Source organism: Octodon degus, unplaced genomic scaffold (genome assembly GCF_000260255.1).
Source record: "Octodon degus isolate 3935 unplaced genomic scaffold, OctDeg1.0 scaffold00017, whole genome shotgun sequence".
Lineage (NCBI taxonomy): Eukaryota > Metazoa > Chordata > Mammalia > Rodentia > Octodontidae > Octodon > Octodon degus.
The window spans coordinates 17,406,240-17,417,478 of NW_004524593.1; the positions used below are offsets into that span (position 1 = coordinate 17,406,240).

General features: G+C 39.3%; 1 protein-coding gene across 1 annotated transcript in view; it reads right to left on the reverse strand.

The window, feature by feature from the left end:
• Ush2a (usherin) overlaps positions 1-11,239 on the reverse strand; it is a 732,353-nt gene that overhangs the window by 114,460 nt on the left and 606,654 nt on the right. The window contains exons 56-57 of the mRNA XM_004626936.2: positions 9,018-9,201; positions 7,886-8,043 (exon numbers count right to left, since the gene is read on the reverse strand). Coding sequence (XP_004626993.1) covers positions 7,886-8,043; positions 9,018-9,201 — 342 coding nt within the window. The remainder of the gene's footprint in view (positions 1-7,885; positions 8,044-9,017; positions 9,202-11,239) is intronic.

Consider the following 11,239-nt stretch of genomic DNA (forward strand, 5'->3'; position numbering starts at 1 on the left):
TGGTGCTGGGGGATTGAACCGTGGTCCCTGATGCTTTTGCTAAGCTTGTTCTAAGTAGGTGCTTTAGACCACTGAGCCATCTCTCCAGCCCAATACGTCTGTATTTTAGCAAAAAAAAAAAAACCCCTAGCATCTATTAAAGTTCAATAATGTGAGACAAATTTAGTAATATGCAAAATAAGCACATCATCACTAAAGGGAACTTTACATTTTCTATGATCAACGCTTGTCATTTAGCTACTACACTTACAAGTTGAGAAACTGTCAATGTTGCATCATCCTAATTAACACAGGGTAAATTTTTTAGATAGTGTAATGCCAGTTTTGACTTCAAAGAGGTAGTGTCTGATCTGATCCCCTGTTGATAAGATAACTCATGCCAAGGTATCCATGTCTAGAGATAGGCCATATCATCAGTAGCTAAACCTTTAACTAAAACTTGATTAACAAAAAACATCCATATTCCTCAGCAATATTAATTAAGAGGATTTCTCAGCAGAAGCATTGTTGCCAATTCTTTTCTTTAATAGACTAAAAGATAGATGTGAAAGGAAAAGCACCAGCATTTCAATATTGTGCATTAAGTCTAAATAACTCACCATCCTTAGTGGAACAAGTGTGTGCTGGATGCAGAGGCAATGCTAATTAGAACATGATTAAGGGGCAGGATAGATCAAAATATAGTCATCATCTTGATAAATGAGAACAGCTCATTATTATTGTCAGAGTTTAAATAATTTTGAATGTTTGGATTCTTAAGCAGCAGGGGTACCTATCTCCATTCTTTTTCTGAGCAAACCGTCTATGTTCCCTGAAGTGTTTGATTCTTAACTTTCTATAATCTTTACCTACTAGGGTAACATACAGTCTTTGCTCTCTTGTAATGTGGGAGTCTTGATCGAAACCGCAAAGCTAGTGAAAGATGAGAAGGAACATTTAACAATAAACTGTTTTACATGCCACATGTAAGTTCCACCAGTCATGGGCAACATCTATGAAGACCTGGCTGTTGGCTCCCTGCACACAATAACACAAAGTAGACATTCGCACTTTCCTGGCTGAGAAAACAAATGCAAAAACATTGTGTACTTGGTCCAAGGCCATGAGAAAACTTAATATTAGGTCTCATTTTACATATGTTCTAATACTTCCTTTTCCGGAAGGTGAAAATATTCTATTATGCGTCTGAAAGACAACATATTTGGTAAGATAAAATTGTATGGTGAATATTTATGCTAAATACTTATTATAGTAAAAGACGTCACAAATCCCCCTCAGAATACTTTCCCTTGCTCACAACACTCTTATCCTGTGTTCCTGCTGCTCCCTGAGGCAGTTCTGGAGTCCTTTTCACAAGTGTCCTTATGAAGTATGATAAAAAAATTATGTGAAGGCTGCTGTGTAGTTCTCTGCATGGAGAAGCAGGCTCTGAGGAGCATCACAAGGTACTTACTGACCTTATCGGCTGCATCTAGCCTAGTGTGGTCACTGGCCTTTTCCTGAAGTTAGACGGACCATGAAAGGTAAGTGTGTTTGAATTCAGGCCACCGAGGCTGCCACATTGGCACAGCGAAAGACACCCATGAAAGAGTATCTCCAGACCTGCTTCAGAAAGTGGTAACAATGATGGGGTGAGTGCGTCTGGGACAAGGGAGAGTTCTTAATGTTACAAGACAGTGCTCTTTGTTTGATAATATTTCTCTTCAAATTTAAACACTCATTCACTGCATTTTAAAAATCAAATGTCATATAATCTTTGGAAAACATGTGTATGTGCTCTATTTGCTTTTAAAAGAGTGTGTGTGTATGTGTGTGTGTGTGCGTGCACATGCACATGTGTAGGGTTAAATTAATATGGAGAGAGAGGTGGGTTTTAATTTAATTTTCAACAGGAGAATAATTAAAATTTATTTACATTTGCTTGCAGGGTAAGTTGTATAAAGCGACTTTACCACTTTACTCTTCCATTAATTTAGCAACCGTCTTATAAGGATCTGAATTTTGTACACCTTCTGATCTGGAGATGCAGAAGATACTCAAAGAGATGAAGTGTTGCTCATTTAGAGGTTGGAAGATTCTGTTATATTACTATTGATACCTACCACATAATAATGACCCGAATGAAGGGGCTACATGAGATGTAAGAGCGTATTTGGCAAGGGCTTTGCCATACTCCTAGCGTAATTTCTTTGTACCCAAACGGGAAATGACTCTCCTGTTCTTCTACCTGGCAAAAATCTTCTGCACCTGGAACCTGGCCTTGCTAGGCTCTGTGTATCCTGCTGTCCAGCTGAATGGGGAGCTGGAACCTCTGGCTTCCAGTTCCTTCATGTCCCAGGTGCTGATGTTACCAGGTGGACATCTTCCTTTAAGGCTTGGTCATTTCCTACAGTTAATTCCACCCCTGTCTGACTAGCTTGGTATAAAACATTGTTCTCCCAGAATTGTTAGACTTTCATCAACACCTAGCCCTGTGTCTTGACCCTCCAGGGTACTATTGCCAAAGTCAGGGTTGATGCACCACATACCTGAGAATTTGGGGTAATAAATGAATACATCTATGCAGATTTAGGAGTCAGGCCAAAGATAGGAAGGACTTACTCTTTAAAGGCAAAAGTAGAGAGCAGACCTGGGCTCTTCTGAGGGACCTTGAGCACATCATGTCATTCTTGGAGCATCATATTTCTCATGGGGACAATAACATTGTTTATCTCTTTGAATTTCAATGAGAATTTTCTAGGGGTAGAGCTGGAAAAGTGCTTGTCAAAGTATTTCACACACAGCAGGAGTTTAACAAATGCAAATGTAACAAGTAATAGAAATGTGTGTGCATGCTATTTGCTAATCAGATCAGTTCCTCTTCCTGTGGGCATTTTCCCATATTCTATAGGCCCCACCCTTTTTACTACTGTGATTTCTAAACATGTACTAAGGCATAGCTCACCAAGAGCCTTGGAAACATAATCTCCAACGCCAAAATCCAGTCAATTGCTCAGGTAAATTTTCTGTTGTCTAGCAGCAATATAGATATTTTTCTTCCAGCAATTTATTATTCATATTGGTCACCAAAGAAAGGCAAGTAAAAAATAGCAATTTAATTCCCTTAGGTAGGGAAGCTATGAAAATATTTAGACTTCTTGAGTTCTAGGAGATCCTCTTTCTGCAAGGTTATGGTTGAAAAATGTGTCTTTGCTCAAGCTTTACAGGTGTTTCTAGTGTCACTCAGGTTTGGAAACTGTGGACACAGACCGTGTGGCCTGCAATTTACCTTTACTAAGGACACGACAATGTGGGGAGGGCTGAGCATTTCAAGAAGCTAGAAAACTCCTGATTGCCAGTGCCTGGACACCCTCTACTTACAACAAGTTTGTTTTCTTTCTGGTTAAAATTTATATTTGCGAGTACGCTGCAAGAGAAAGCATATTTTTATTATCCAAATCAAAACACAGCATGAGGTACTTTCCAATAAAATCAACTGTCAGTTATATGCAAGTCAAAGTCATCTGACTTTTTACTGAATTAAAATCCTTCTAGGTACCAGGAAAGAAAGCTTAATTTAAGATTTTAATCTTTCCATATATTACAGAGTTTCTATAGTGGAAGTTGTGTGCCTGATTACAGGAGTGACATGTATGGATATTATAGACTTATTAAGTGTTATTTAAATAGTGGAGGTTACCTTCTTCACATTTTCCCTTAGTCTGAACCAGAACGAAACATTTCAAGGCTTGAGGTAGGCAAGGGTTAAGGTTATAGTACCCAAGCAGAAGTTTCGCTTTATTTTTCCATACTTTTCTCAGTGAAAACAAAGTATTATGTATTTTAGGACAGGGTCTACAGGGTCTCATTGCGTAGATTGGACTCATAGTGATCCACCTGTTTAATCTCCCAAGTGCTGGGATTACAGGTGCGCATCACCATGCCAGAGTTCCCTGGGGGTGGGGCTGACAGGCAGGCCCCAGGTGGATTGAACTCCTGGCCCCTGCATCTGCCTAAGTGGGCGCTTTAATCTGCTGAGCTATTTGGCCAACCCTAGGACTGAGAACTCATCAAATGTTGGAATAAATATATTTTGAAAAAAAGTAAGACAAAACTTAATTTCTCAAGAACTATTATACAGAAATAGGTAATATTTGCCAATTACATATATTACCATTTACAGTGATCCACATGCTGACACTTTAGTTGTCTTAAAAGGCAGATAGCTGAGATTTAAAATTTCACCTAAGAGGAGGCAGTGCTGGGATATGAACCCTGGCTTTGCTATTTATCTTACTTTGGGGCTTTGTCTGGAAAGACACCCTTTTTTAAATTCACACCAAATGTGAACTCAGAGTAGAAAGGCAACTTGAGCTTTAGTCATAAGAAAATGACACACGGTGACTGTCTGAATCGCAGGACCTCCTCGGCACAAGGCTAGAGCCACAGCAGCTTCGCTTATCACCTGGGCTTTCCCTTGTCCTTTGAGAATTTGGTGCGTAGAGACCCTCATGAGTGTGGTGAGCCCCCACTGAGCAGGCTGAATCTGGCCTCAGAGTGGCTTTATGCACCCGTTTTACTTGGTGGTGCTAAAAGTCAAGAGTATTGTTAAAGTGCCAAGGACAAAATGCAAAAGGGCGCAGGACACCAGTGTGGCCCCGAGAAAGCAGCCGTTGGTTCTATTCTGGGGGAGGCGAGTTTGTAGTTTCTCATGGTAGAATTTTTGTCTTTTTTGCTATTGAAAATTAAGAGAGTTCATGAGTATCTATGTTCCTAACACTTATATGCTGGATAGTTGTTAATGATAGCCATCCTCTATTATGGATCCTCCATGATTTGTTTAGTCCCCTTGGTTGTGTTTTTATTTTACAGCTAGGGTGTATGGAATCATTTGTATTTAACACCTCAGAGACACTGAACTTTTCTTTGTTTTTAAATCTCTTACTGGATTTTCCCCTGTGAATTTGGTCAAAATGCTTTCTCCCTACTTTCAGATTGCAACATCAATATTGTATTGGTTTATGAGAATTCAGGTTTTATATATTAAAACTTTATATTATTATCATTTTCATTTTTTATGTATTTGGTACAGGTTCTCACTATGCAGCTCAGCTTGGACTCATAGTGATCCTCCTGTTTTCAGCCTTCTCAGCCCCCCTGGGATTACAGGTGAGGGCCATCACGCAGAGACTTGGTCATTGGCTCAGCATGCCCTGGGAGCAGAGCCGGGGTGGCATGCAGGACTGGAGATTGAACCCTGGTCCTGGAGCTTACCAAAGCAGGTGCTTAGTCCACTGAGCTATCTCATCAGTCCTAAAACTTTATATTATTTTTGACCATATTATTTGCTTTTCTAATTTTTAATTTTAATTATTGAAAAACAAATAGCAATGAGACAGTTTCAAAACTGATTAATAGGACAGTTTCAATAATTAATACATTGTATATTGTTATCTTCTTAGTGGTAATCCATAGTACAAGATGTGACAAGATATCCTGTCAAAACACTATTACCACAAATCTTTCTTCTCATTGAATTAAGTGAAAGTAGTTGTATATCTATCCTAACTATTCTGCATATACAGATACAAAATGATCCTTCCTTTGTATCCCCTTTTTTGTTTAGTACTGTCAGAGATGGGTATTCTATTGGCATCTAAATACTATAGGTGCATGAATTCAGAAAAAACAATCAACACAGTCCAGCAGTCCACAATAGTAGTGGATTATCCACAGAAGTGGTTCACTTGAGCCTTTCACAGCTCAGCATATTAATATGGCTTTACTTTACATACCTCGTTTTTATACTTTCCTGCTGGATGGTTAAGACCAAGATAAAGCAAGACCTAGATAACAAGAATGGCACTTTTGTATCTGATAAGGTCAGTCAAGCACCCTCAGCATTTATCCTGTAACCCTGTACTGCACTTTGTAGATCCTTTGTCAGTGTCAGCCATGTGGATGAGTCACGGCCATTGATTGACCAGTTTGCTCTGCGTGAAAGCCTAAGAGAAAGTTTTCTCTTCATGTGACTCTCCTTAGGCACATAATACATCATTGATCATGTTGCTCTGTGGCACCATAATCTCCTTGATCAGAAAATTTGGGACACAACTGAGTTACATGATGTTACAGTACAGGTTCTCCTATGTCCTGAGTCATCACTGACCATGAAAGACTTGAATCAAAATGTTGGCTGTCCTTGCAGCCCTTCTATTTCTCTAATTTTTGGTCTGCAAACTTAGGTTGTTAACTGAAGCTTATTATTACTCTATAACATATGCAGTTGGGTTTACCTCACTATCTGTCTGAATATTAAACATCTTAGGCATAACATGGAACAGGTATTTCCAGGAAGTATTGATATATTAAACTGTAAATCTCTACAGAATATGGAGAAAAAATTTTAAAAAATGAGAAATATTTAAAGAATATGAATAAATAATTACATATTTTTACCCAGAAATTTAGAAATCTAACCATATACAGCCTTGTAGCAGGACAGTCCTGTGACATTTCTTTTTCTTGTGTCTTTTTTCATTTATTACCCTTTTTCAAAAAACAAACAAACAAACATTTACTTGTGAGACAGAATGGTAATAATTGGTATGTCATGACAAGAAGTACGTATTTAGAAGACCAGAATGACAGGCATTCTAAGTGTGACCCTTCTATTACACATTGCTATCATCAGCGCAGTTGCTTGGTTCACAGGTATCAGCATGTATAGCTAGTCAGGGTGAGAATCCTACCAATTAACTGCTAGTTTCAAAAACCTGCTGATGGTTCTCAGGATCATTGCCTTACCCATCTTGTGCGTATAAATGTATGGCTTTGCCCTTGTCATGTTTCCCAGCTTTTCTTCTTGTCCTCTCCTTGTTGTCCATTCCTCAAGTTTCACTTTCCTTTTAATTGTGTTATACCTTTCTATTTGTATTTCTTCATTTGAGTTCTTATACTAGGGAGACTATGCGATATTTGCTTTAACTTCTCTGCTGTTTGCTTGGGTGAAAAGTGTGTCTTTCCTGATTACTTTCTGGGCTGAATCTGCTGATGGCCAAAATGGAAAACCCATGAAGGAATGTGCTAAACTGCGATTAAGCTTCCTTGATGGGGACAAAATGGGTTTGTTCCCATTTCAGATTAAGACTAGGTATTAAAAGCAAAGTCACATAGTTTGAAGTGTATTTAACACTTTAACAGGCTTTAAGTTTCACTTGGAAATAAAGTCCTCTATTTGTATTTGAAGTTAAAGGACAAGAAAGGAATATTTCCCCCTAATCTTTACTCCACAGTACTGATGTAGTCAAGATTTCATGTGAGGATGATGCTTACATCAAATATTACAATGCACCAAATCACAAAAGCAGCACAGCAGTGACTGAATATCTCAGTGGAGACCACGGCGCACAGAGAGGCAAACCCCAGCTACCACTATAGCCACAATGTAAGGAACATAGGCAGGGCGAGCTACTGTCGATTTCAATTCCTGACCCTTTGGGAGATTTTAGAGGACACCTACAAAGCCTGTGACCTAATGTAAGGAGTCCCAGGGGCCTTATACATGCAGGAGTGTGGTTTGGATTATTCTGTTCACATGTGCAGGAAGCAAGTGACATCCTTTCCATTTACTAAATACACATTTCTATTCTTATTTCAAATTAATTTTCTTTCAAAAAAGAGAGAAAGAAGGAGGAAGTGAGGGGAGTGAGGAGAGGAGAGGAGGGGAGGGGAGGGGAGGGGAGAGAAAGAGAGCGAGAGAGCGAGCGAGAGCGAGAGCGAGAGCGAGAGAGAGAGCGAGAGCGAGAGCGAGAGCGAGAGAGAGAGCGAGAGCGAGAGCGAGAGCGAGAGAGAGAGAGAGAGAGAGAGAGAGAGAGAGATTGAGAGAAATACTTTGCTTCTTTACCTGGTGGCATCCAAGCTACAAATATGGAATAAGGCCCGAGTACTGTGACATTATACGGAGGCTGGATTTCTTCTGGTGTCCACAAAGGTGTTTGGATAATGTAACCACCACTAATACTGCTGCCACCTCCAGTTCTGGCTTCTAACTTATAAATATATCTAGAAAGGGAGAATTTTAGTAAGTAAGTGCACAAGCGAGGCAGGCAATGATTGCTGACTTTTGTATTCATACTTTTTTTTTTCATGGAACCAGGGATTGAACTCAGGTCCTTGCGCTTGCCAGGGAAGCACTTATTCCATTGAGCCATCTCCCTAGCCCTGTACCCATTGTTTGTCTTAAATTCTTTGCTTATCGTACAGAGAGTTTACCACAGGCTGTGACAGTTGTCTAGTCCTGGTAGCATTTCCCCCAAGCCATCTCTACTTCTGTCACTCTAACTTGATACATTTAACTCCTTCATCATTCTTAACATCTCCTGAAGATCTCAGGAATGATGCTTGATTGTGGAAGAGTTAAATTATTCTTTCTCATTTTTAATGGGCTCAAGTTCAGGCAATATGTTTAGAGGAAAAGGTTTCTTAATTGATCTTTTATTCTCTATAATAAACTGAATTGTTCTCTAAGCTCTAAAATAAAACATCTGTTGATGTAAGATCTGTTTTATCTCTACTGAGAAATAAATGGGAATGAATTAAAAATATGCAGAACTTTCCTGCCTAATACTGTATATTCATGCCTAGTGTGGCAAGTAAGATAACCTAAGAGAAGAAAAAGTAGTTGATGCAAAAAAATACCTGAATCTCTTTTATTGCTATTTAGAAATCCATTTTAAAGTAACTTGATAATTTCTACAGTTTGATATTATGACTACATGACTTATTTTGATTCTTTCAGTATTTTGTTTATTTAAAAATTCTGCTTTCATATCAAGTAGAAGATAATCTTTTTATTTAAAGGAATCTCATGTAGTCTAAGTTTAATGTAATGATTCAGTACTTTTATTAGGTACTGTATGACTAATGAATAAAGAGATTAATCAATAAGAATGACATTTCAGTGAAATGTATTCTTTCCAAACCTTGAAACATTAGAAACACTTCCCGTCTGACTGGTCCAATTTTCCTTTAGTTACCTGCTGTTGGGCTCCAGGTGTTTATCGGTGAAATTCTGCTCCTCACTGCCACCCACGAAGAGTACAGTTCCATTCCGACTCAACTGATACTGAGAAATAAGACCATTGGGTTTCTCTGGTGGACTCCAGTACAATTCTACTGTTGTAGAGTTGACAATAGTATGTCGAGATGTCAACCAAACTCCTGGAAAGACAGCACCATGAGCTTTTGTGGAAGGATAAAATAAATGCCTAATCAAAAGTTACACTCTCACCTCAACAACCACAGTATTTTTATCTGTGGATTAAAAGAAACCTCATGGTGAATGACAAATACATTTAGTTCGAGGTGAATATCCCTATTGTCTATTTTACTTTTGAGTATCATCCTGGTAGTAGTAGAACATATTTCCATCTTGGCTGTCACTCTAAGTATAGTTTAATCTTAATCAAGGCTTGAAAGGCTATCCAGACATTTTAAATTTTAATACTATTTACCTCAAATATATGGAAGAAAGCATAATCTAGTGTTTACTTGAATTACACAGTTCAGTAAATAAGAACTTCCCCTCCTTTCATGCCATGTGCTGTGCTGCTTTGCCTGCTTTTCCTCAGGTGACCCTTCCGGCTCACTGACTGGTTCTCTCTTCCTCAACACAATGCGGGGCCTCTGGGACCTAGGCCCTCTTTGCTCTCCATCCACTTCTTCCCTTCTTTTCCTTCCTTCTCCTTCTTTCCTCTTTGTCTTCTTCCCCTTCTTCCTTCTTCATCTCCTTCTTCTCCTCTACCAGTCCCCGCCTAGGTGGTATCTATTCTAAGTTCTGAATGTCATCTTTATGTAAAAGATTTTCAAACATGTCTCTGCACTTGGAGTCTCTTCTGAGCTTCAGGCTCATGAATCCAACTGTTTATTAGACACCGCCCTTGAAGTCATTCCCTCTATCTCTAAAATTAAAAGCATCCTGAAAAGAACTCTTGCTTTTTCCACAGTCTAGTTATCTCCTAATCTTACCCATCTATTCATTTTCTTGGTTGAAACATCAAGTCAGTTATCCTTTTCCCCCGAATCATCAAGCCCTGTGGATTCATATACTCTGCATCCTCATGGTCCAAACTGTAGTTCTGTCTTCTCCTGTCATGGCCTTTGCCGGGGCTGCCTTGTTTCAACTGAGCAATTCTCCCTACCATTGGAATCTATGCAAGTGTATAAAATGTGTATGTAAGCTACCAGAATCTTTATGAACTATGCAAGCTTTAGTAATTTGTTCATACAATATGACCCCAATTCCTACAATTAACTGTTTGGCCCCATCTTTCTGGGCCTCTGGCAAGCCTGGCATCATTGTCTCCATCATTTATGAACTTCCAGTCATGCATGAATCCTTTCCACTCACAGAATGTCTTTAGTTCTTTCCTATCTCTGGGTATCTGCACTTCCACGCTCTTTGCCTAGAACACCAGTGCTCCTGACACTATGATATATTTTAGCTTTATTTTCATAGTTCAGTTCTCTGCATACAAATATCACCTTACCAGTAAGACTTTCATTGGCCTTCCTTCCCTAACTCTAATCCTATTTAATGGGATCTTAACTTGGTTTGTCTCTACCACATACTCCTTTCCATTTCCAGTTCAACATTCATAACATCATAATCATTGTCTTCCTTTGGCACATTGGTTTTTTTTTTTTTTTTTGTTATAGCAGCATAGTCCACTCCTTTCTTTTGCTTCAAAGTGAAGTTAGTTCCAGGAAGGCAGGAATATGCTCTGCTTCATTTGTCAGTGTATGTCTATTAATAGCATGATGCCTAGTAAACACTGTGACAAGGCAGAGTGCCAACTCGACTGGCTTCGCGAACTGCAGGGATCACCGCAGCACGATTTATTGTTCAGGTGAGCCCTGGCGGCCAGGCTTCTGCTCTTTCCCCCACTCCTCTCTGGTACTGTTCCTCTGCCCTGCTTCGCAGATGTTGTAAACTAATAATCTTTGCTCTGCCATGCCCTTTGACTATGATGTCAGAGAGAGCTGGCTGTGGACTTAACCCCTCAAAACATAAGCTAAATGAAGCTTCTCCTTTAAACTGTGAGCATCCAGTCTGTGTCCAGTAACGGGAAGCTGACTAACACAGAGAATTGTTACTAACAAAATAGGGCTGCTTCTCTGACTACGCTTGACTGTGTAGCCTAGAAGCCTTGGACACTGGTTTGTAAGGTGAGTTTGGAAAGATTTGGAGATGTGGATT